Here is a 26,770-nt window from a genome sequence, read left to right on the forward strand (position 1 = left end):
TTCTCCTGAGCTGTGGAGATGGACGCCATCCTCACCTAAGGCAAAACCTAGAAAATGAATAGCAGCCATAGGGACACCTAAAAACTGATAGTTCTACGTGTTCAAAGGCTCAGGAAAGGGAGTAATAAAGCAATCCAAATGTTAGAGAGTAGGAAAGTTGAATCTGGCTCCTGGCCCTATAAACTGAAAATCCACAAAGCTATTGAAGTATTCTGTGTGAGCTCTTGGTGTATCTCTCCTTGAATCTAAACTACACTTGGACAACAGCAGTTTTTATAATATATATACCCCATGTTCATATCAATTCAGCTGTCCACGTATTTTTAAAATCAATACGAGGACATGGGAGTTTACATCCCATCTTAATTTCACCTCACTGTAGCCTATATTTGACAACCGTTCCGGGCTCTTGAATGAATAGCACACTCAAGATTACTTCAGTGAGGAAGAGGAGATGCACATGATTTATGAATACAGTTGAATGAAATTTATATTTCCAAGGGAGTGTAATTAGACAAAATTCCTGGGATCTGTAGTGATTGTACTTGGAGAGAGTAGCTCTTTTTTCCTCGGTTTCTTTTCTAAAAATGAGTGTGTTCTATATCCTTGTTGCAAAAGTGGTGGTAAATCTGGAGGGGTGGCAAGGAATGAGTTTGCTTGCTTTCATTTATAATGTCAGTGACTGCTATGTTCTCAAAGTTTGGCCTGCTTCTTGTAAAATGGTAATAGCAAAACAAGTATCTGTTTCTTAAAATTCAGTTGTAGCTTCATTTGCATCAAAACAGACATTTAAAATTAGTTCAATTACTACATTTTTCATTTTTGTGTATATATACACAAATACACCCACCATAATTGGGGGGGGTAGCATTTTTATATGGATTTTTACATGGAATAATCATGGACAAACCAAGTGAAATCATTTTTATGTTTTTATACCAATAGCCTTTAGATGTATAAAGGGCAATAGTAAAATAAGTAGTAAAGAAATATATAATATTCCTATTTTCCACACCCAGATTTCTTTTTCCTCCAGGAAAGAAGGCAAATAAAGGTTTACATCTCTACCCAAAAATTAATTATTTAAGTCCTCTTGCCTTTACTTGATGCTAAACCAGGAACCTATTTGCTAAGCCGGTCCTTGGGTATAGAATGCCCTATGTAAAATTAGTCAAAATATAATTTTCACAAAAGGAAAAAACATTTAGTCCAAATGGCTATAAACAGTGCAAACACTTGAATATTCTGTAGCTTTCAAAATAGATGTGTAAACAGGAACATACGGTACATGCATATCTAGCAGTTGTTAACTGCCTGCCCGTGTAGCCTTGTTACACGGAACACCCCAGTGTTCCAGCCTCAGGAGCAAAGCCAAGCCCCAGTTCAGATGCCGAGCAGACCTACACCGTCACACACATGTGCACTCAGCCAGTTAGTGTCCTTCCTCCCACGAACACATGTTTCAGAGATCCCTCATTTGGGTCCTCAAGTGCATGCAGAAATTCCCCATGGCATTCCCAGAAATTCCTTGTGTCTCTTATGTCACCTATCACTGCTTTTGATCAAAGTTATTTGTGATTCTGCCTTGTTAAGTTGAACTTTAAAGTACTGGAGGTCAGGAACCATGTCTGAGTCAGCTTTTATACCCCACAGGGAGTTGCAAACTGTTGGTGCTTACTAATGTGTTTGAGTGGATGTGGAGACACAGAACGAAGTGCTCAGAAGGAAGGAAGAAGAGACACAGAAGTCATGACAAGCTTCTGCCATTTGCTGCAGGCCTTAAGACTTAGGTCACAGACACAAATGCACCTGCTAATGAACATGGGCCTGGAACTCACTGAACAGCTCAGGACAGGAAGCTGCGGGTTGGGAATGAATGGGGAGGGAAAGACAGGAGTACTTAGAGATAGCAGTTAAGAAACACCCAAGAAGCTTGAACTTGGGTGCGGGCATAGACTCCCAGATGGTCTAGCCCCAGTCACCTTTCCCCCTCTCCCACCATGACACTAAATCCCCAGACCATAGAGCCATTTCTAAAGGGAGGATGGTCTTGCCTCTGGATGGGCCCAACCTATACTCCATCAAACTGCCTATGGCTTCACTCTCCACCCTTATCCCCTTCCTGAAGAATGCTAGGCAGCATTGTCGGAGGAGTGGTTGTGCATTCCTCAGGGAGGCAAGACCTGTAAGGCACTGTCCGCTCTCAGCGGTATCCATCTACCTAGCCCCAGGAATGGCAGCGCCAAGGGCTCTGGCTGTCCCACAGAAGCTCACACAAGGGGCAGCTGCTCAGCCATCTGTGATGCTGAACAGCTCCCGCATGAGGGGGGTAGCGAAGGGGTGTATGTCCTGGATGCGCAACAGACGCTGGGTGTGCTGGGCATTGATGCTGCGGAGCTCAGTGAGCATGGCCATGATCTTCAGGAACAGGAACCTGCAGACCAGCCAGAGGAAAAGTTGGAGGTGCAGCCCACCCTTGTTCCCATCCCCCAACCCTGGGACTGCTTTGAAGTTGCACAGGTTTGGAGGCATTAATTTCAGAACATCCTGAGCCAGCCAAGAGATAAGGCTCAGTTGAATTCCTTAAGCTTCCCTTAGTCTGTGGATGAGAAGGGCAGAAAAGCCTTGGGAAGCCTGAGGTATGGATTTGCACTCTCCACTTGCTCTTCATGCGTGGGGCTTGAATTCCTGTACAGAGACACTTCCATGGGAAAATCCGGGCACTGTAGGGGCCAAGTACACAGGGCAATCCTAGGGAGAAATCACTGCTTTGGCTAATGGCTGTGGGTCAGGACCAAATGGAGTGGTTGTAGAGGCAAGGACTACAGGCTGCCCTGCAGATCCTCGCGGGAGCCACCCTGGTATCTAGTGTCTCAGACAAACCTCACGCCTTAGTTTCCACATGACGCCTCCTGGCTCCATACAGGGGAGGACCACGCAAATCTAGACATGGCCACCCCCAGCATCCCAGATGCTGAGCTCAAAATAAAGTTGAAGCAGGCCAAGTAAGGACTTGAGGTTTTAGACTCAGCCAGCATCCCTAGTGCAGGCCTTCACCCCTCAAGGCCCAGGCCTGTGAGCACCAGGTCTGGGCACTGCTGAGGCCCAGTGAAGGGATGGAAGCCTCTGTCTGGTGAAGCTCTGAACAGGCTTCCTCCTTCAGTTGTGACCAGAGGAAACCAAGAAGTTTCCTACCCTGTTTGCTTGGGTTTGTTCCTAGAGACGATTAGGTAATGCTCAAAAGTGTGGGCTTGTCCACTGGCGGCCAGCTCCAGATCCCACCTAGCTGGCTGTGGACCCTGAGCCTCCAGTCCCTCGCAGGACAGTGGTGGCGCCCACTCCATGGGACTGTTTTCAAGATTAAAGGTGCCACACATGTAAACTGCTTGGTACCAGGGCTGACGCTTCTCAGTACAAATGTATTTATTATCATCATTATTGTTACCCTGGTTATCTTTATCATCATTGCAGTTCTTGCTGGCTCTTGCTAGAAGACCTCGTAGGAGCCTCAGGAAAATACCTGGCCGCTCCCATCCCTGGCTGACAGGAGTGTAAAAGGCAGACGTGAGCCAGGGAGCAATGTCCATGGCTCTGCATGGCCTCTGGCCCTCCTCGGGTTTCTCCAGTTGGGCTGAAGCTCAGGCTGACTGGGCAGGAGGCCTCAGTGGAGGTCACAGAGCAAGGCCCCAAATCCCCAGCAATCAGAGGCTGCCCCAGGAATGGCTCCAGTCTGCCCTTCCGGGGGGGGGGGGGCGGGAGAGGGGGCGGGAGGACGGCGCTGGGGGAGGGTCCCCTCACACCTTCCCCGCTTGCGGCTCACCGGTGGGCAGGCTGGGGCCGCCTGCACTCGATGTAGGCCTTCAGGGCGAGGGCGAATCTCTCCTGCAGCTGGTCCACGACGCCGCGCTGCACCACACCCGGGCGGTCTGGTGGGGAGGGGAGGGGCGGCAGTGTGGTGCCAGCAAGGCCGCGGGGCCAAGACCAGCTCAGTGCAGCCCAGAGAGGGCGAATGGCCAGCCAACCACCTTCCAGAGACGACGGCACCCAGGCCGGAAGTGAGGGAGCACTCGGAGGGCTATTCATCACCCGCACCGACCCCCGGAGAAACCAACCAAAGTCCCCGTCCTGGCCAAGCAGTGACTGGGGGACAAGGCCATTGGTTGGGACCTTCCCTGGGGAGGGCGGAGGGGAGGAAGCTGCTGCCTCCTACAGCTAAGCCGAGGGGGTGTGAGCAAGCCCGGGAGCGGGGGCGCGCAGGCCAGGTGGGGTTATCACCTGGAGAGAAAAGAGAGATGGCCTGCATCAGCACGTACTCCTCCTTATGCAGCTGCAGCTTCTTCAGCATGTAGTGGAATTTCAGCACGGGCTCCAGGAGAAGCTGCTGGAAGCCACCTGTAGGTGGGTGTGACATGGAAGGGCAAACTCCTCGCGAAGCTCACCCAGACATCCCCTCACCGAGGTTCCCAACGCCCAGGTCCTGGCGTGGCTCCTCCCCTCCCCCTCCCACCCCCGCGGCCATCTTTCCCTCAGGCTGCCCTAGGGCAGACGCCTGTCTCGCACCTGCAGGATCCTCCAAACAGTAGGACAGCCGACCGCACTCCCAGGTACCGGTCTCTGCGTTGAACACCGTGTTGAATCTCAGTTGGCACAGCTCAAAGGTGGCCCCCTTCAGCAGGGAGATCTGGTCTTCGATGGACAAGTCCCTGGCAGCGAAGATGGGGGGCGCCAGGTTCCTCACGGGGTGCTACCGGCCAGCCCCCTCCCATCATGCGGAAATTGGGTGGGGGCGGGTAGCAGGGGGCCCGGCCCCCAGGGAGTCCCGGCTTTCGGATTGCCTCCACTCTCTCCCCTCACAGCGCCAAAGCAGATCGCTCCCCCCACCCGCACCCCCCCCCACGCCCCCGCCAGTGCATGAGTGCCATGCAGCAGGGAATATTTTTCCTTCCTGCCGTCTGTTTTAGATTTAGTATTTCTGCCCCTTCTCTCTGGACAGGCTGGATGCCCTGCTCCCAGCACTGATAGGGGCCTAGCCACAGTGGCCACCTCTGACATTCCTGGATAGACTGACGCCCTCCATATCTGAGAGGCCTCCCAGCTCCCCACTGAGGAGAGGACCCCAGGAGGGAGGATGCTCAGGCTGGCTCTTGAGGGGGCCCTCAGCCTGGCTTTGGTCTCCTCGGAAATTCAGTCCCTTGTTTTCTGCACCACCTCCCTTCTATTAGATCCATAATTTCAGGAAGCTGATCTATTCTCTCATGTTTCCCAGTGCCTGGCTCACCACCTGGCAAGTAGCTGGCTTTGCACTCTGTGCTCTCTGCTTCCAAATCTGGCCTCTCTGATTCACTGCGACCCTGTGCTAATTCCTTGACTGGGGTGAACCTCAGTTTTCTATTTGTAGAATGAAGGTGGTAGTAATGTGGACCTCTAAGGGTGGCTGTGCTCAGAACTGTGGTCAAAGAAATGGCAAGTAACTTCACACCCTGGTGTGGTGTTGTGGGTCATCAGATGTCAGTGGGGATCTGCCAAGATCCACACATGGAAGTAGGCCTTTCTCCCTACTTCCTTGACCTGATTTGCTACAATCTGACCCATGGCCACGCCATTAAATAAGGCCTGTGTGTCTCTCACAGGGCCACAGGGCGAACTGGTGTGACCTGGAATATGACCTGCCCCCTGCCTACTGCTGGAACCAGGGGTTCCTTGTACGTGTGAATCAGCTGTAGCTGACCAGGTGTGGCAAGGCCAGTGCTCAGATTTGGGAAGTGCCCAGACCCCACAGACTACCTGTCACAGGGCCGTGGTTGCCACCACACCAGAAGGTCCTGGGGCTTCTTGCCAACCCCGGTTGCCCATCATTGTCCCCACACCTGGCTGTGGGGAGCCCAAGCCTTTGGTTGTCAGGACCACCCATCTTCCTCATGGCCTTCACAACCTCCTCTTGGTGTCTATTCCCGTCTCTCCCTTTCTCCCTCTGGACTTCCTTCCTTTTCCTTCCTACTCCTTCTTTGTTCTCAAACCATCCACTTATGATTCCTGCCCTTTTGCAGGGAAATAAGGAAGAGATTTGCTATCTGAATGTCTACCACGTATGTGCTGGATGCTCTTGAGATGTTTTCTTATTTCATATAACAACCTTGCAGGTGAGCATTATTAGCAGATGAGGACACTGAGGCACAGTTGGGCTACATCGCAGGCCCACAGTCTAAAGCTAGTGAGCCAGAGGGTGAGGCCTCCACTTCCCAGCAGCACCGGGTGCTTCAGGTAGAGGGGGGCAGGGCAGGTAGAGATAAAGGAGGGTCTATTGGCACCAGTACCTCCCAAATTCAGAGGGTTCTACCCTACACCCTTTGAACGTGCTAGCCACTGCCTGCTCCTTTCCACACCACCCTCCCGGATCCTGTATCCTACCTGAAGTGGGAGATGACTTTGGCAAAGTTAATGATGCCTTTAAACATGTAGGTTGACATGTCAGCCATGTGGGGCAGCAGGGAAAAGATCTCTTTCCCACTGTTGTCGGCTTGGGGTGTGTAGTTCCAGACGCTGCCATCTTCCCCCCGCAGCCGCAGAGAGAGCTTCACTGAGCACAGATGTTCCCTGATCTGGCTCCACTTGGCAGCGTCTTCCCCCGACGATGTTTGCAGAGATTCTGGAATCTCGTGACCACTGCTGAGCACTTCTGGAAGCTGGGACAGGAGCCAGGAGGTGAAGAGAGGACAGGAGAGATGGCATGTATTCTCCCAGACAGGTTCCCACACAGGCCCAGAGGGCGTGCACAGCCACAGCGGCAGCCTGAGAGGACGCATGATAGCAGGGCACGCGCGCGCGCGCACGCGCGCACACGACACTTGTTTCTTCTCTCTGGGCTTCTGCTGTCAGGTGGTGCGCTTTCTGGATCTGCTTGCCCGTGTTCCCTCACATCCCTGCTTGGTCTGAAATGGGTTTGCTCTCTGCTCAGCAGAAGGTAAGGGGTCTCTACCTATGGGTGTGACCCAAGCATCCCTGACTTAGAAAGAAGGTTCTGGGAGCTACGGATAGAAAGAACAGACTTCTGGAGCCGCTGGCTGCCAGCTCTCTGAATGGAGCAGGTCACCCAAAATACCTATGAGCACAGAGCAGGAGGGGGTCACTGGGATCAGACACGGCTAACATTGCAGGGGTCACAAATGTTTCTTAGATCTGTAAATCTTGTTCACAAATGCCATGCCCCCAATTGGTCTTGATCCGGTCCTCATAAAGCCCAGAATGCCAACAGCCCTGGGGCAACTCAGCTTTCCAAAACTTTATTCATGGCTCAGACCCAATTGCTACCTGCTGTGGAGGGAGAGAACAGAGATTCTCCAACCTGACCATGTGTCAGAATCACCTAGGGATTCTTGTCATAACACTGACTGCCGCAAACCCCCCGCCCCCGCCCCGCCCCGTCAGAGTTTCTGACTCAGCAGCTCTGGGAGGATCTGAGAACTAGGATTTCTAACAATTTCCCAGGGACACTGCTGCTGTTGGGGCAGGAGTCACTCTTTGAGAACCCCTGGGCATGAGACTGAGGTTTTGAAGAGCTAGCGTAATGGCTGAGCCCACTAGAATCCTCCTACCCGGAAATCCTTGAAGTGGGAGAAGGTGGTGTCAAAGGTTTTCATCTGAGCATCCATCAGCTCTCTGATCATTGTCTGCTGCTCCTCAGTCAGACTCTTGGCTCCCAGGGGCTGAGTGCCCATCAGTTCTCTCTTTTTCCTCCTGATCAAGGCCCGCCTCTGCTCCACAGCCGCGTCAGACATGATCACTGCAGGGATAACCAGGGGCAAGTTCAGGCGCCTGCCAGAGCTTGGCCACACTTTGTGGCAGCAGGAGGGGAAGTGCTGGTGACAAAATCCCTGCCTTTCCTAGACTGCAGGCTCCCTTGGTTAAAGGGGGAGAATGAGGTGTAGCTGCTGTGCTGCCCACCACAGTGGGGTTTGGAAAAATGTTGTAGAATGGTGGGAAGAGCTCGGGCTGTAGAATCAAAAGGTGCTGGGTTTGCACGACAGCTTTGCCATTTACTAGTAGTGACCTTGAACAAGCTCCTTACCAGGTCTTGGCTTCAGTTTCCTTCATGGTCTGGAGTGGGCATTGTGTGGAAAATGCCTCACAGAGCTCCTGGCATGTAGTAAGTGGTCAGTGGCATGTGATCGTGTCATTTTTTTGTGGATTAGGTAGCAATAAGACTCCAAGGTTTCTGGGTCTCCAAGACCCTAGAGAGCTGGACTGCTTAGCAAGAAATATCAACTCCAGCTGCTTCCTATGTAGCCCGCAGCCTTAGGGCCTACCATGGATTTCTGGAGCCCACTTATGTGCGTGGAGCAAAGTTGTGGGACTGGTGTGAGGAGCGGCAGGGACAGCCAGCGGAGAGCCTTGCTCTCTGTCCACATGGCTAGAGAACTTGTCCCCTGAAAGAGGCTGCCCGCTCTGTGACCAGCGGAGAAAAATCTACACTGGAAGCTTCCAGCCTTTTCGCTATTAGCTTTGATCTCAGAGTGACCTGGGAACACAATGATATACCAAAGGTTGGCAGGTAGAATGAGGGCATCCCCTGGCACCTGTCTGCAAACAGTTCCTCAGTAGGACACCGGGTTTGGGAGGCAGATGGGCACCGGCTGCTGGGAGGTTGGGGGTCATATCACACCATAGGTCTCTGACTTCCTTCTCCCAAATTCGCTTCAAGCAATTTGGCTAAAACACCATTAGAACCCGTATGAAGGGGACAAAAAGAATCATGCAAGGGCTCCTGAGGGGAGCAAGAGGCATGAGATGCCCACCCCACCTGCCAGAGCAGAGAATAAAAATGCCCTGTATCTGTCAAGTCCCTCTACTACAGGCCTGTGCTGGTGCGGGCAGAGGACCCACAAGCTCTCCTCCTCGAGTTTGCCAGCTGCACCCAGGCCACATGCACCTGTGTGCACGCGCACACTCACGGTGCCTGTCTGTACATGTGCTCGTACACATCCCCATGCTCACTTCCTACTCAGCCCCCCAGGGACACCTGTCCCAGACTCGGTGCCCTTGCACCCCAGCCCAGCCCAGCCCAGGGCGCTTCCCGCTGCTCACTCTCCTTCTTCATGCCACTCTCCAGGCACTTGCGGAGGCGGCAGGCCTGGCATTGTCGCCGGGTCTTCTGGGTGATCTCACAGGTGCCCTTCTGAAAGGGGCACCTCAGCCGAGTGTTGCGTTTCATGGCTCTCCTGTGAGAGAACAAAGAGCAAAAGGTAGGTTCCTTTTTTGCAAGGTACCTTGCAAAAGGTAGCAAGATGGAAGATGAAGAATTCCCCTGAGATATTCATGGCTCTCTTGAAACATTAGGAGGCTTTTGAATGGGCCACTGCCCCATACTCTGACCCCAGGGGAGAGGTGAAGCTGAGGCCCGCAGCAGTGCCCAGCGGGTAAGGGCAGAACCCCAGTCAGACATGACCCACTGCCAGAGGTGGCAGGGGGGTAAATGTTGACAGGTGACTCTACCTGAAAAATCCCTTGCATCCTTCACATGTCATGACATTGAAGTGGTAGCCAGTTGCCCTGTCCCCGCATACACGGCAGATTTGGGGACGCCCATCTCCCTCATGTGTGCTGTCACCCGTCTTCCCAGGAGCTGAATCTGCTTCTTCGCAGTGCACAAGGGCAGCATGTTTCCAGCTTTCTCCAGGTCTCTCCTCCAGGTTTGCAGCCGGACCCCTTGGGCAAGAAGTGAAAAAACCACAGGGAATGAAGGGGCTGGACAGAGACATGCTGAGGCAGGCCTCACTGTGGTCGCTCACATGTGGTTCTGTGGACCCAAGAGCTAACCCCTCGTGGAAGATCTGGGGATGAGTTAGACTTGTTATCAAGAGAGATGTAAGCGTGGCATTGTGTATACACTAATAGGGCCCTAGAGAAAGGCATGAGAACAAGAACATGGTGAGAGAAGGGGGAGGGGAAGAAATGAGAAGGAACACGAAGAGGCTGTCTGGGTTGGGTTATGGAATTACTAAGATCGGGAGCCCGTGATCTGGTCAAAGGCCCGTGGGCCAGGCCACTTGTTGGAAATTGTTCTGGGACTGGGGTGATGGCCTCTCAGGCATGTTGTGGTCCAAGCTCCCAGAGAAAGCTGAAAAGCTGGGCAGAAAGAGAGATTTCAACTGAGTAACCAAGCAAATAGGGAGACAGACAGAGAGGAGTCAGGCTCAGGAGGCAGGAAGAAAATGGCCCAGGTCAAGCTGGAGCACAAGTGAATAATCAAAGAACTTGTGCCCATTAATAGAGCTGTGTTCAAGAGCTTGCCCCAGGAAGCTTGCACCTGGACAGCGTGAATTGCATTCTGTCCTTGGAATGAGCATGGAGGATGGTGAGCAGAAATGGGGAGCTGTCCCAGTGACCATTCCTCTCAAAAGCCTCTCTGGGCACTGATTGCTAAGGGCTGCTACACCGCAGATGATGTTGCCTTTTCTTTTTCTTTCTTTTTTTTTATTTCTAGGAGAGAGAGAGAGAGAGAGAGACAGCGTGAGCAGGGGAGGGTCAGAGAGAGAGGGAGTCACAGACTCCGAAACAGGCTCCAGGCTCTCAGCTGGCAGTCAGCACAGAGCCCAACGCGGGGCTCGAACCCACGAACCGCGAGATCATGACCTAAGCGAAAGTCGGACGCTTAGCCGACTAAGCCACCCAGGCACCCCTGACGTTGCCTTTTCTAAACCCCAAATACAACTTTTAGTAAAATTTCAACACTCGAGTTTCTATTTCCAAAACCATGGCAGATGACAGCAAGCAGTTTCACCTGTAAAGATGAAATAGAAATTAATCTGTCCTGCAAACCTGGCTCTCCAGAAAACAGAATAAAATAGGCTGACAGGAAACTTGAACTGAACAGGTGTGCAGGGAGTGTCCCCTGATTTTTCAGATCATAACCCTGACCTCATATGGATTGGCAGACAAAACGTAGAGTATTCACAAAAACCTGAAGAGAAGGATTTTATTTAAAGAGCTCTTGCGTGGGCAGTGTTCCCAGACACCCTCAGAGGCAGACACTCTCCTCTTCTCTAGGAGAACCACTTTTCACCTAGGCATAAAGAATCATACAAGTAGTTTTTAAGAAATACGAGCAAAAACTCACAAGTCATGGACAAAGGCTAACACAGCACCCTGAACAAGAGCCAGCAAAATCCTACAGCAGAATTAGACATGTAAAGAATTGTCCACAAAGGAACGAAGGGGAGGGCGCTTTTACTTGTGCTGTGTCTGACTGATACAAATTCTCCAGTTCCGTAATGAGACGGTATTAGGATTAATGCCAGAGTCTCACCTCGGAGCATTTGTGTAATTTTTACTTTGTTTTGCCTAAGCTTATTGTTAAATAGATCTGGTACATTCTGTAGTTCATTCTCGCATATGATCAGGAAACCCCTGTAAGAGACCCCGTGATAGCTATGCTCCAAAGTGGCTCCCAACAAACCATGCCTCCTGGGGGCCACACCTTAGTTCCGTCCTCTCCCGCGAGGAATCTGGGAGGGCCTGTGACTTGCTTTACCCAGTAGAATCATGGAGCGGGGGGGAGGTGACACTGTGCCCGTTCTGGGCCGAAGCCACAAGAAGTCCGAGGATCCTCTGCTTTTGCCCTTTGGGGGAACCCTAGCCCACCGTGTGAGAAAGTTGAGCTATGCCACTGGAGTGATCACGCCCTGATGGGACCACACGGAGGGGCCCTGTGAAGAGAGAGAGCTCTGACCTGACCAGATGACAAAGACTCCACTGCCCCAGGCTTCCAGCCGTCCCCGCCAAGCCCAAGACACATGAACAAGCCCTCACGGATGTGCCAGCCTAGTGAAGTGTCCAACTGATGTCATGTGGAGCAGAACTCCCGACTGAGCTCTGCCAACAGAGAATCATGACAGAAATTAAATGGTGGCTGGTTTGGGGGAGTAAATTTTGGGGAGGTTGTTACATGGCAAGAGATAATGGAAACAGAACCCCTAGAGTTTTGATAGAAATAGATCTGACCTAGTGTGAATGGGATGCCAGCTGATGCTGCAATTCTGTCCCTACTCCCCCCTCACATCAGTCCTTACAGCATGGTGCCCTGTGGGCAGGAAAATGACAATGACGTAGTGACTGGTATGTGTCAGCCACATCTCTCTTTCATGTGAATTTAATAAGACGAATTAAACATGTAGTTTACATCGAATCCAGTTGTGTCTGCTCTGGGCGTTGCACCTGTTCCTCACTGGGGTTGGTAATCTGAGCATTCGGAGAATGTGCACTACAGGGAAGACAAGTCTGAGCTTGGGGAGAGAGAAAGGAAGGAGCAAGGTGCATCCCAAGGCGACAGTGGAGGGACATTCTAAAGGAAACATGAGTGAAGTGTGTGCTATGGAAGGAGCAAGGATCCTCAAGCAGGGCAGGGGGAGGGCTCGGGGCTGCAAGGGGAGCCAGGAGAGGACCACAGAGGCAGCCTCGGCGGCTGAGAACTGAATGGCCCCTGGGCGAGCTGTGATAGCGGAGGACAGTGGCTACAGGAGATTCACACAGACATCCTTGCAGAGCACCCATGCAGTGCTGGTTGAGTAGCTTCCAGTTCAAGAATGAAGCTGAATGAGACCCTGTCCACAAACCCGACACCTGCTGATCAAGGGAGATTGAGCTGTGAGAGGCAGCACACTCAGCCTGAATGTTTACACAACCTGGATGATACGGGCTGGATGGCTGGTCACCATGAAAGACCAAGAAAATCAGAAAAGCATCTGAATATACACACTCCTCCCCTGCAGCAGGAACGTGTGAAAGGTAGGCTCCAGGGAGAGCATCAGTGCCTTGGATGGGAAGGGGGGGGTGGAAAGCCATCCACTCACGACCTTTGGATCCGGATATTGAGGGAGTGTGTGTGTGGGCACGAAGAGCTGTGCTATGGATACATCTAGGCCAGATACTGGGTAGAGACATGAGAAGTAACTGTCTCAGAAAGAAGGAAAGGCCCATTAGGAGGCCCACGACATTACCTTGGGGTTGCCAAGTTTAGCAGAGATGTCTGGAGGTGGAGGAGAACATTCTCACCAGAGCAGGAAGAGGGAAATGCTAGAAGAAGAAAGATGAGCAGGAGGGAAGCCCTTGCTCAGGTCCCAAGGTAGATCTGGGAAAGAGAGAACACTAAGGAAGTGAGAATCAAAGTTGTTATTTAGGAAGAGTCAAGAGCAGAGAGAAGGAAGTTCAGGGATCCACATGACCAGTGGCACAGGCACTGGGATGGGGGTGGGGCATCAAGACATGAAGAGGGCAGATTAAATGGCCAAAGGGAGATTCGGGTGATGGGTGTTTTCATAAGACAGCATGAGAAAAGAAGAGAGACTTCAGTTAATACTGGGGCCAGAAAAGAATCCAAGAGAAAGCTGTACATGATCATCTTGGAGTCACAAACAGGAGGGAAAGAGTGACTGGGTCAACAGAAGAGCACCATGGCAGTTGCCAGTGCAGGGCGTTTACTAAGTTCCCAGTCCAGCAGTTCAGAAGCTCTTCTACCTTCCGCCATGTGCGCCCCGCAACCCACCCCCTGGAGCTTGGTCTTCACTGGGGCATCCCTCCCTGCATGTCCACACGCTGCACTCTGCTCGGTAAGTTATTCTCTAGGGTCACCGTGTGAGACACGGACACTCTCCTCTTTCACTCGGCCAAGGCAGACTCTGCCCTGCTGGTGTGGGGGAAAAATTCACCAAGTTCTCCACTTAGTCAATGGGCAAGTAGAGGTGGGCAGTAGTTAGCTTATGTGGGTCTGAGTCTTGTACAATTGGAGGGGGTCTTCTTCAAGAAAAAGAATACTCATTGCAAATACATAATTAGGTACCAAAGAAGGTATGTGTCTGTAAGAAAGATTGAGAAAGCAAATCACAATGAATTACAAATATTAATATTGTCCTTTGTAGAAGACAGAATAATGGCCCCCAAAGATATCCACGTCCTAATCCCTAGAACATGTGAATGTGTTTCCTTATATGGCAGAAGGGTCTTTACAGATGTGATTGAGGGTACAGACCTCAAAATAAGGAGATTATCCAGAAGTATCCAAGTGGGCCCAACCTAATCACACGAATCCTGAAAATCAGATATACTTTCCTGGGTTTGGTCAGAGAAAGAGATGTGACAGTGGGAAAGCGGACAGATGCGCATTACCAGTCGGAAGATGGAGGAAGAGGCCATGAGTGAAGGAATCCAGGAAGTCTCTAGAAGCTGGAAAAGGCAAGGAAACAGATTCTCCCCTAGACCTTCCAGAAGGCACCAGCCTGACAACATCTTGATTTTATCCCAATGAAATTGACTTTGGACTTGTGACATCTAGAACTATAAGATAACAAATTTTATATTAAGCCACCAAATTTGTGGTAATATTGCAGCAGCAATAGAAAGCAAATTATCCTCCTCATATAACAGTGATTTTGTAATGTCATTTTATATCAAGAACAGAAAAATAATAAAGTTTTTCCTCTAATATCACTGATCAAAATTTGCTTTTTATTATGATAATGGGAAAAATTTTGATCTTCCCGTCTAGCTGAGGATTGTTGTCAAACTTAAGAAAACCTTTATCAAGATTCTTTCATAGAAGTCTTCATATTGGGAAGAATTTTGCACCGTCTAGGCTCCAGCTCCACACATTTCAAACCTCATTCCCTTCCTTTGGCCTGTGCTGAACACCTGCAGTGATGGCGGACGAGCAGCAGCGTGGGACATTCCTAGGAGCCATTGCTACACTGGATGGTTAGCAGTAACTCAACTCCACACACAAGTAACTGCCACCATAGGAATACACCCAAACAACATGTATCCCCAGCTCGGCGGCCCTTAGACTAATCTCCAATGAGCCCATGGCCAACTTGCATCAATACCCGACTTCAGAGGAAACAGGACAGTGGAGTAGAAATCGTCTACAAAGAACCATGCTTAACTATCTTACTTTTGAAAATGTTACAAAAGCACATGACCATGGGAAGGAACCTAGGTAAATAAGGGGCCCAGAAGCATAAGCTTCATTAGCTAAAATCAATCTCTGCTCTGGTTCTGTTGCCCTTGTAAACCAAGCTACACACTTGCTGCGTCTCCAGGAGAGACTACATCTCAGACCAACAGACAGAGCCTTCGCTGCTCAGTCTTCTCTGTGTTACAGGCTGATGCTTATGTCAGGTCCAAATACCTTGAGAAAAATGGCAAAACAGGAAGTCTTCAGAGAGGCTCCTTCCATTGATGAGGCACAGTGGGACTGCCTGGCCTGTGGCTGACCCTGTCCTGCCTCCCTGCTGCACCACTAACTCTTTCATCTTCTTCAGGGACAAGAACTGAGGCTTCCCTTTCCATCTGATAACTCTGAAAGGGAAAGAGTGGACTCTGTCTTGAAGCGGAGGTTGGCAGCAGTGTGGGAGTTAAAGTCCTATCTGGGGTTTTGAAAGGAGAGCCATTATAAATAACTTTTTTTAAGCACAGAGATCAAGGAAAGCTTTGGGTGGAAAAAAGCATTACCCCCTCCCTGTCACTCACATCAAAAGAAGACAGGATGTGTCAGATAAAATGCCGACATTTGTAAGACAATTACATGAGAAGAAATGATGTTGCAGACAAGTATTCACAGCCTCCCATCTCTGTCCTCATAAAGGAGACTCCTAAATTCACCCAGCCTGACCTCACAGGGCAAGGATGCGCAGGACCTCCCCACCTGCAAATGCCCTCAGGGGCTCCTGGTTTGACGAAGTCCAGGATCCTGAACAAAGGGTCCATAGACTTTCTGGGGGTTTGTGTGGGATGGGGTTATGGCTTTCTCTCAGGGACAAGTGATCCGGTGACCCACTGACATCCTCTCCTAGTGACACCGAATGCAGATATACAGACAGAGCAACTTAAAGGGCTGACTGACAGGGCTGCTGACTAGAGAGCCACCATATTCAAAGGGTATCAAAATATTGCTAGAACAAATCAGAAATGAGGTAAATCATAAGTTGTTTCCTTTCTTACTGAAAGGAATCATCCTGAGGCGGAGATTTAAGCACTCCTTGACAGTGCAAACTAGTCCCTGTGGAGTAATCAGGGGCACATGTATGCCTGTCATGCTGGACCACCCCAGCCAACCACCTGAGGATGAGCCTCTGGCCAACCCTGAATAACCTGCTCAAATTGGCAGACAGAGAGAGAAACGGAATCGTGTGGTAGAGGGCTATTTTCAGGGAATGAGTAGAATATTATTGAAACACTTAAACATGACTTCTAAGAAGTTGCCTGGTTTGGAATATGGGATAGAAGAAATTACTTATTTTGACCATGAAGTACATGATACACATTCTGCATTAGGAAAAAAAAAATCACTTGCCAACAAATATATGAAAAGATGCTCAGCATCACTAATCATTAGGGAAATGCAGTGGGACCTCACTTTATATCCATTAGGATGGCTGCTGTCACAAAACCAGAAAATGAGTGTGTGGCAAGAATGTGGAGAAATTAAAACTCTCATGTATTGCTGGTGGGAATGTAAGATGGTGCAGCCACTATGGAAAACAGCATGGTGGTTCCCCCCAAAATTAAAAATAGAACCATATGATCCAGCAATTCCACTCCTGGATTGAAAGCCGGGTCTTGAAGAGATATTTGCACACCCACATTCATAGCAGTATTATTCACAACAAAGGTGGAGGCAACCAAAGTGTCCATCAACAGATGAATGGACAAACAAAATGTGGTATATACATATACTGGAATATTTTCAGCCTTGAAAAGGAAGGGAATTCTGACACAGGCTACGACATGGACGAACCCTGAGGACATTATGCTAATGAAATAAGCCAGTCACGAAAGGACAAGTACTATATGGTTTCAGTTGTACGAGATACCTAAACTAATAGAAATATAACCTCATAGAAACAGAAAGTAGAATGGTGGCAATGTGCAGCCATTATAGTTAATAATGTAGTTAGTTGGCTAATAATACAGTATTGTTTATTTGAAAGCTGCTGGGAGAAGATCTTAAGCATTCTTTTTTTTTTTTAATGTTTTTATTTATTTCTAGTAGAGAGAGAGAGAGACAGCGTGAGCAGGGGAGGGTCAGAGAGAGAGGGAGTCACAGACTGAAACAGGCTCCAGGCTCTGAGCTGGCAGTCAGCACAGAGCCCGACGCGGGGCTCGAACCCATGAACCACGAGATCATGACCTAAGCGAAAGTCGGACGCCTAACCGGCTAAGCCACCCAGGCGCCCAGATCTTAAGCATTCTTATCACACACACACACTTAACTAACTGTGTCTACTTACTGTGCAGGGTAATGGATGAGTTAATTATTCCAATGTTGGTAATCATTCTAAAATGTATGTGTATAGCAAATCATCACATTGTACGTTTTAAATATATACAAATTTATTTGCAGTTATTCCTCAATAAAGGTTTAAAAAGTAGGAGAATGATTTCCAGGGGCTGGAGCAAGAGAGGAATAAGCAGTTGTCTAATGGGTAAAGTTTCAGTTTTAGTAGATGAAAAAGGTCTGGAGATCAGTTGCACAACAATATAAACATACTTAACGTTCCTGAACTGTACGCTTAAAAATGGCTAAGATGGTAAATTTTCTATGTATTTTACCATACTTTTTAAAAATAGCATCATTTGCCCACTAAATAAATGTTGATCAAATACTTTTTAAAAAATTTTTAATGTTTATTTATTTTTGAGAGAGAGAGAAGAGTGAGACAGGGTGCAAGCAGGGGAGGGGCAGAGAGGGAGACGCAGAATCTGAAGAAGATCCCAGGCTCTGAGCTAGCTGTCAGCACAGAGCCTGATGTGGGGCTCGAACTCACAAACTGTTAGATCACGACCTGAGCTGAAGCCGAATGCTCAAACAACTGAGTCACCCAGGCGCCCTGTTCATTGATCAAATATATTTAAAGACTATTAAAAGGGAAGCCCAAATATTAGACTGATGTGAGTGGCCACATATCTCAGTCCTGCCTTGCATGGGCCGCCCTAATACACACAGAGAAGGCAGCTGCGGAGCCAGGCAGGGCTGTGAGGAGGCAGATGGCAGAGGCAGAGAGGAAGGAGGAGGGAGTTAAAGAAGTGAAGGAAAGAAGAAGCAACAGTAGTTAAAAGCACTACAGTGAAGAATAAAAAGATAACCAGGTCACAATCAAGCTGCATTTGAGCTTGAATGACCCTAGCTTTCGAACCACATTGGAAATCTGTGGCAGTTAAGATTGCTGTCTGCCTTCTCTTGTCCGTCTGCTTCAGAATCCACATTAAGGGAACCCAAAGCACGTGCTTGTAATCTAATCAGATTCTCCAGCATTCAAGTGCATACAGATCACCTGGGGAACCTGTTAAATGCATGTTCTAGTCGCTGGGTGCTGGGTGGGTCCAGCGCCTTCTTTCCCACAGGCTCTTGGATGCTGCTGGTGCTGCTGGTCTGTGTCCACACTTGGAGTGGTAAAGACCCAAGAAATCCAACTAACCCAGACAGAAAATCAGCTGGACACAAAAAAGACACGATGGAGAAGATGACTGAGCGGGAGGCAATCCAAACATTTTGGGGGTTCTAGAGAATAGGGGAAGTAATCAAACACACATATGAAATAACTGGCATTGTAAATTGTCTAGTATACATTTATACAAATGTAAATGTATACAATATACATTTGGGGGTGAGATAGCTCCTTCCCAGGGAAAGGGTGTAGGGAGGAGATGAATATACATTTAACCTTCAAATGAATCAAATCAAAAAGCTTTGGAACTAGGTCACCAAGATTATGGGGAGGGAAACATGGACAACTTGGAGCTGAAGCCAAAAGGAGCCTAGGTGGAAGGAGAAAATGATACAAAACTCATGATTTTAGAATGGAAACTAGTGGAAACAGCAGGATTATAATACGTATATGTTTATATATAATGCATCTTATGTGTGAATGTATAAAATCAGATATGTATGTATGTGTGTGTGTATATATATATCAGAACTAGCCAGAGGGTAAACGGGGGGGGGGGGGGGGAAGCAGGTAAAAGGAACTTAAGTAATAATTGGATTTCTAAGACGTTGACAGTGAAGTTTATAAATTATTGGCTTTATTTGGTGAAGGGAGATGGTAGCAAATTTTATTAACTCATATTACACAGGTTTTGTTGTTTACAAAGTGATTTCCAAATCATCATCTCATGTGGACGTGCCTGTGAGGTAATCAGAGCGAGGCCTCTCCACAGTTGAGCAGGGCAAGACAGGTCTTATTATCTACAACTGAGGAAATCAGGGCTGTGTGTCCAATGGCACAAAGGCAACAAGTGATAGAACTTTCTTTTCCTTTTATTCTGATTCTTCCTATAGTACAAATGGATATACTATGTACTATATAAGTTACATTTTTTTGTCACAAAAGCCACCGGGATAAAATGAGATTATATATTTAAAGTTTTTTTGGAAATGGATCAAACATTGCAGAAGTCTCCCCCTCCTTGGCCCGGACATGGGACAGGCACCCAGAGGGAATTTAGCAAAGGTCACATTACACGAATTCAAATATGAAAAGTCAGCTGCTATCTTTAGGTGGCCATAAATGAAATGTGGCCTTTGTGCTTCCTGTGATACAGTCATCAGATCCAAGGGGTCAGAAAGTTTGTTCCTAGACACGAATCAGGGTCGAGAGCTGGTGTCAGCCCAAGTCAAAAGTACACCCTGTACCATCTTCCAATATTTAACAGGGCACAATGACCTATGATTGACCTGCCTGTCTCTTACATGCATGTGCAGTGTTCTTATCACCTAGAGTTTTATAGTGTGACTCCTTGTTTGGCATTCATAGAGACCCAGGAGAATTGTTTCATACATTACGTGAAGAATTTGGATATATCTCTTTATCTTAATTTTCAGTCATATATTGTCATTTCAGTGTTTCCCAGAAGTTTAGGACGTATGGCAGGTGGATGAGCAAGTATTGGGTGACAGGGAACTCTTCCCAGTTCCCTTCAAATCATACCGCTTAGAAGGCACCACACGCTTTCCTGTGTCAAAGAGTCCTACAGAGCAGTCTCCAAGAAATAGAGATCACGGCATGATATAAAAATGAATTAAAATCAGAAACATGATAAAAATACCTAGGACCTCTAAGGGTTTATGAATGGTACCCCTAGAATTGTGCAGTATATAACTCACATAACTGTATACATCATCCCTAAGACTATCCTTGGTATTAACTATTCCTCTGCATTGTTCACGCCCAATATATATATATGGCCTGGTAAACTGAAACATCAGTAAGCAGGAAAATGCTTAATAAATAGCAAGTATCAGGCTATGGAGGAACAATAACTATCATTCCCTGCTGGTGGCAGTATAAATTGGTGCAGTCACCCATGGAGGTGATTTGACAGTATCAAAAATTCAAGTGTATATAATCTATGGATAATATATATAAAGTAAAAGTGAGGAAGGAAGGGATAAAACTCATTTTACATATGTAATATGGTTGTCTACCAAGAAATTTCAACAGAATTAACTGACAAAGTTTCACAAGTTTAAGAGAATTCAGTAAGGTGAGCAGACAAAATATCAAAACACAAAATAGATTTTGTACATATCAGTAAAAAATCAATTAGAAACAGTAAAGCTATAATAGAAATTGACTCTATAATATTTCCTATAACAGAAAGAAAATAAATACAAACAAAGACATCCAGCAGCATATATGTTAAAATGAGGATGGAGTACATGATAAGGGCGGCATTCAAATGGGTCGGGAAAGGGCCGACTTAACTTGGAATAAAGGACTGAAGGCCCATTTTTTTTAGGCCATAAAGGTATTATAAGAAAGTGTGCTAATACCTTTGTTATTGTCGTAATCTTGGAAGTTGGGAAGGCTTGCTTAAATAAGACCCAAAGAGCAAAATCCAAAAAGGAGAAAATTAATAAATTCAAGTAAGTCAAAATAATAATAGCAATAACACTAAAGGTAAATACTTCTGTTGACTAAAAGAATGATGTAAACAAAGTTAAAAAACAAGTGACAGACTTAGCGAGAATATTTATTATATGTACATCAAAGGATTAGCATCAAGAGTAAATATTCGGCCCCTATCAGTGAGTAGAAAAAGATGACCCCATATAAAATGAGCCAAGGATATAAATGGGTAATTAAGAAGAGGAAATGCAATGACCAAGATTTATATAAAAAGATGCCAAATCACACTAGTTGTTACAGGCTGACTTGTGTCCCCCAGTGTCTCAGAATGTGACTATGTCTCCAACTATACCTTCAAAGAGGTAATGAAGTTATTAGGGTGGGCTCTAACCCAATATGACTGACATCTGTGTTAAAAGAAGGAATTTGGACGCATAGCAAGATACCAGGAATGTGCTCACACAGCAAAATATCCAGGTGAGGACACAGCAAGACCTCGGTAGAAACAAAACCTCCCAACTCCTTGATCTTGGACTTCCAGCCTCCAGTGCTCTGAGAATACAACTGTCTGTTGTTTAAGCCACCCTGTGTGCAGTATTTTGTTATGGCAGCCCTGGAAAACTGACACATTAGTAAGCAGGAGAATTTACATAGTTTAAAAATGGGCTACTATTTTCACCCATCCAAGTGGAAAATAGTAAAGTGTTTAATAAATAGCAAGCATCAGGGTGTAGAGGAACACTAACTATCGTTCCCTGCTGGTGGAAGGATAAATTGGTGTAGGCACTGTGGAGGTGATTTGACAGTATCAAAAATTAAAATGCACATAATCTATGTGTAATACATATAAAGTTAATGAGGTAGAGCTATATCTGGATGTGGAAAGTCTCCAATTGGAAAATGGATATGGGAAAAGTTTGTTGAATAGAAAACTAGAATGAGAATAATATGACAACAAATGGTTTATTAGCACATATATGTGTATGTGAATGTAAAGGAGACTGTCTGGCAATAAATACCCCAAACTGATTACAGCAGTTACTTTTGGCTTAGGGAGAATTTAGCTTTATCTATGCTGATTCTTATCTATCTATCTATCTATCTATCTATCTTTGTTTCAAGTTTTTATTTAAAATTTAGTTAACATATAGTGTAATATTGGTTTCAGGAGTAGAATTTAATGATTCATTACTTACATTAACACCCAGTGCTCATCACAAGTGCCCCCTTAATGTCCATTACCCATGTAGCCCATCCTCCCCCCCAGCAACCCTCAGTGTGTTCTCTGTAGTTAAGAATCTATTTTACGGTTTGCCTCTCTCTCTTTTTCTTCCCCTATGTTCATCTGTTTTGCTTCTTAAATCCACATAAGGGTGAGATCATAAGGTATTTGTCTTTCTCTGACTTCTTTTTGCTTAGCATAATACTCTCTAGTTCTAGCCATGTCATTGCAAATGGCAAGATTTCATTCTTTTTGATGACTGAGTAATAGTCCATTGTATATATACCATACCTTCTTTTTTAAAACATTTTTTTTTTATGTTTTATTTTATTTCTGAGAGAGAGACAGCGTGATCAGGGGAGTATCAGAGGGAGAGGGAGACACAGAATCTGAAACAGGCTCCAGGCTCTGAGCTAGCTGTCAGCACAGAGCCCAACACGGGGCTCAAACCCACGAACTGGGAGATCATGACCTGGGCTGAAGTTGGACACTTAACCAACTGAGCCACCCAGATGCACCATACCATATCTTCTTTATCCATTCATCAGTTGATGGACATTTGGGCTCTTTCCATAATTTGGCTATTGTTGATAATGCTGCTATAAACATCGGGGTGCATGAGCCCCTTCAAACCAGTATTTTTGTATCCTTTGGGTAAATACCTAGTAGTGCAATTGCTGGATCATAAGGTAGTTCTATTTTTAACTTTATGATTCATCATTTTACAAAGAGTATGTAATCATGTGTTACATTCATAATTTTAAAAAACTATTACCTACTGACAATAGTTTTATCAGTTTTGTGGTTGTTTATTATGTTTGTTCCATAATAATTGAAGAGTAAGTTGATAGTTTGAGACTAGGAGTTGGCAAACTTTTCCTGTAAAGGGCCAGATAGTTAATATTTTAGGCTTTGAGGGCTATACTCCACTCTGCTGTCCTAAGGCAAAAGCAGCTGTAGATGATACATAATTAATGAGCATGGCTGTGTTCTAATAAAACTGTACTTATAAAAATAGTTGGTGATTCCGATTTGGCTTGTGAGCCATAATTTGCCACTCCCTGGTGTAGACTGTTCATTATATAACTAAGACATATTTTTAAAGTATATTTTTAAGATGAGTATTTTTGGTATATGGAAAAATTAATCTTTCCTATTAGATAACTAATTAAATAAGTAGTAGCCTCTAGGGCCTTGCTTAGAATATTTGGACTCTGGGCATATCATCAGAGATCAAAGGCCCATCCCAGTGGAAATAATCCTGTCACCTTGGCGGTCTTGGTGCTGACCGTTGACTTTCCCAGAGTCACACAACTAACCCATGTGGGAGTGGTATAGTGCCTGTCACAGCTGACTCACTGAATTGAGGTTCAATGCCCTCAGAGGCGACTCCTGACCATCCCCAGATGTGGTGTTGCCTTAAAGCCTCTGGTCATAGCCTCAGCCAGGATGGGCTGTGATATGGGAAGAAGGAGGGCTTGGGGGCACCCAGCACATGTAGGAGAGGTTTTGTCTGTGGGACAAGGTGCATACTCTGGCGGGTAAATGTAGAAAACTCACTGACCCAAAGCCAACTCAGCCCTAGGACTGGATAGGGGTTTGAAAAAGCCCCTGAGGGACCCCTCCCTGAGGTGGTGTGGCCCTGTGACTCATGCTATTGTGTCTCAGCCTTGTTCCGAGGGCTGCCAGTTCCCTCAGCGGCTGGAAGGAACCCGGACTGAGTCGTTCCCAGCTCCCCCAGTCCCCCGCACCTTGGTATTTTCTGGATCTGGAGACAAACCCTGGAACAGAGAGGGGGCCGATTATATGTTTGACTCATCATGGCTGGTACAAGATTGGCATTTCCAGTGATTATTTCTTTAGGAGGCACTTGCATGATCAGGGAGCATGGTTAATGGAACTCTGTATTAAATGATTATCTTCATGTTTTTTTTCCATCCTGGAAATGCAAACAGCAGCAAGGCCAACAGGATACACAACCCTCTCTGATGCTGCCCTCAAAGGTTAAGATATATTTGTGTTCCCACACTTCTTTTGCAGGGAGCTGGCGTGTGGGTGTGCAGTCTGCCCCCAGCAAAAGAGAAAGAAAAAAATCCATACCTGCTTGGTGGCAACTTCTTTGCTGTGACTTCTCCTTTGGGGTCCACTAGGAGAATAACTAGGAACAAAGGATCACTCAAAACCTCTGTACCCCTGAAGTCGCTGCCTTGGTGAAGACTGGAACATTAAACTTTTGCTTTTCGCAGTAGCAAACACTTCGCCTGGGCAGAGGCTGTGGCTCCTGTCGAAAGTAAGGCAGTGCTTCCTCTTTCCTAGTTATAGGTTATTTCCTAGAATGTGAGCCAATCTTCTCTCTCACCTACATTTCAGTCCAGGTCAGATGTAGGCTCTGAATGGCCTCCATCTGGCACTCCTAAGTCCCAAGTCCAGAGCTCCAACTAGCAAATGAACCTACTACCGTATTTACTCTCATTATGTGCCCCTACTTTTTTCTGTCTCATGTCTTCACTGTAAAATACAGGAGACCGGGAGGAATATTGCAAGTATCTGCTTTGTCTAACTGATTCTGAGAAAATTCATGCATCTGAGGGTCTCTGTGCTGTTGCCTCTTGAAGAAAGTTAATTCAAATTTAGATCTCCTAACACTTCTTCCTTTGTCTAAGCCACCTTCCTGGATAGTGTTACTTGACCTGAAAGTGAACCAAGTACTGGATGGTGAGTGAGGGCCGGTATGTTTATGTAAGAGAGGGACACACAGGGAGAGAGAAAAAGGGAAGAATGAGGGGTCTGAGCCCATTGCAGGGGAGTGTGACCTGCAGCTCAGCCTCAGTACTGATGGCTGATCAGGAGCCACAGAATGGCCCCAGAGAAAGGGTCCAAGGCTCTGTCCTCCAGGTTTGGCCAGAGCCAGCAGCTACCCATGCATCTGCCTGATCATTTATGTTCCCTGGCAGCAACCTGATAGCATTCTAGCTCTCAAGGGAAAAGAATAGACACAAGCCAAAAGCGGTAGGTTTCACAGGCTATGTTTCTTCTACTTGCTTTGTTTTAAAAGATGTTTTGTGGCTAACATGAGGAGTGGACTAGGTACATGCTTCTGCCAACAGTAAAGCTGGGTCATTGGGGGAGGAAGAAGGGGAGGAGGAAGTGTGTGTGGGGGGGAACTGATCAATTATATGGGTAGGAATAAGAACTGAGGATTTCCAAACAATCATCACAGACTTCTTGGGAAATTTTGGACTCCTTTACACTTGTTTCTGATTTAAATTATTTTTATCTTGAATTAATGTTTTAATCAAGCTTTCCTATTAAGAAAAGCAAGAATAAGTATCCATTTGTTTTTGTGTTTTAGTTGAACTGGTTTCTTCTCTTCCACTCAAATTGGAGGATTGGAGCCTAGGGTCAACATTCATCACATGGTTTGCTCTCAACCAAATGCAGAAGTAAGATGGTGCACATATCTCTCTGTCAGTGACCATCAGCCAGCAGTGGTGAATAGGACCCACGGATATGGGGACTCCTCTCTTTCAGTCCAGTTTTTGTCTGTCTGGGGGATTCAGCAAGGGCTGGGAAGCATTGGATTATAAATCCCACTTGTTGGGAGGTTGACTTGGGCCTTAGACAGGGAGTATCTAGAGGGGCTGAAATACTGGATTGGGGTCCCAGTGGAAGCAGCCTATCTAGTGTGCCCTTGCAGCTGTATCTGGGGCCTGGTGGCATATCTGGTACCCAGCAGATGACCAGTAGGCCACAACCACAGGGGGTGGGAAGACTGAAAAGGGTTAGGAACTCACTCCAGGAAACTTTTATCTCCGAGGTTAAAAGTAGGCCTTTCTGGGAGGACAGAGGATTTCTAATGTGGTGAAAATACTCTTGTATGATATATAATGGTGGATACTTGTCAATATACACTTATCCACATGCATAAATGCACAACATCAAGAATGAACTCTAAACTGTAGACTTTGGGTGATTATGATGTTCAGTGTCAGTATTTTGATTGTATCAAATGTACCATTCTGGTGGTAGATGTTGGGCAGGCTATGAGGCTTTGTGTGTGCAGGAACAGAAAATATATGGGGAATCTGTGTACCTTCCTCTCAACTTTTTTGCGAATCCATGACTACTCAAAAAAAAAAAAAAGGTTTTAAAAAGGCATTTTTAGGGTCCAGGAAAAAAAAAAAGGCAGGATCCCAGCTCAAGTGGGGCAGCTTGCCAGAAGTCCTTGGGATGTGGGCAAAATACATAGCTTTCATCATCTCTCAAATCTCTCCTGGCTCACAAGGGCCTGGCCTTATCTCACTTAGAAAAATGTTGAATTATTTACAGCATAAACAGGGAACTAAGAACAGGTTATAAAATCACTGAGGCAAAGAAACTATTCTCAGGTTCTGCAGGGATCTTCTGGGTCTCTTGTAAGCTCATGGACCAGAAGACAGAAAGAAGGCTGTGGGATTGTCTGGTCTCTACAGTCTGCGAGCACAGCCTCAACATTAGGCATGCCTCTAAGCTAAGAAAACAGCTGGAGAAGACACTGTAATTAAGGGCAGCGTACAGATGCCCCACAATGAGGGTCTGAATCAGCCTCGAGCATGGCAGTTTCCTGGAGAAATTCGAGTCTCTGACCTCCGTTCTACACATTGTCTGTTGC

At 46.9% G+C, this 26,770-nt stretch overlaps 1 protein-coding gene across 1 annotated transcript; it reads right to left on the reverse strand.

The window, feature by feature from the left end:
* Positions 1-2,443: 2,443 nt before the first annotated feature.
* On the reverse strand, positions 2,444-24,344 carry NR1I2 (nuclear receptor subfamily 1 group I member 2; the record flags this gene model as incomplete). The annotated part of the gene is made up of 9 exons (XM_039248914.1): positions 2,444-3,540; positions 3,821-3,926; positions 4,276-4,392; positions 4,561-4,703; positions 6,409-6,683; positions 7,593-7,780; positions 9,082-9,215; positions 9,490-9,708; positions 24,220-24,344. Coding segments are annotated over 9 exons (1,656 nt in total), but the record flags the coding sequence as incomplete, so codon positions are not given.
* Between the last annotated feature and the right edge of the window lie 2,426 nt (positions 24,345-26,770).

Source organism: Hyaena hyaena, unplaced genomic scaffold (assembly GCF_003009895.1).
Source record: "Hyaena hyaena isolate Hyena2069 unplaced genomic scaffold, ASM300989v1 scaffold_321, whole genome shotgun sequence".
In the NCBI taxonomy this organism is placed as follows: Eukaryota; Metazoa; Chordata; class Mammalia; order Carnivora; family Hyaenidae; genus Hyaena; species Hyaena hyaena.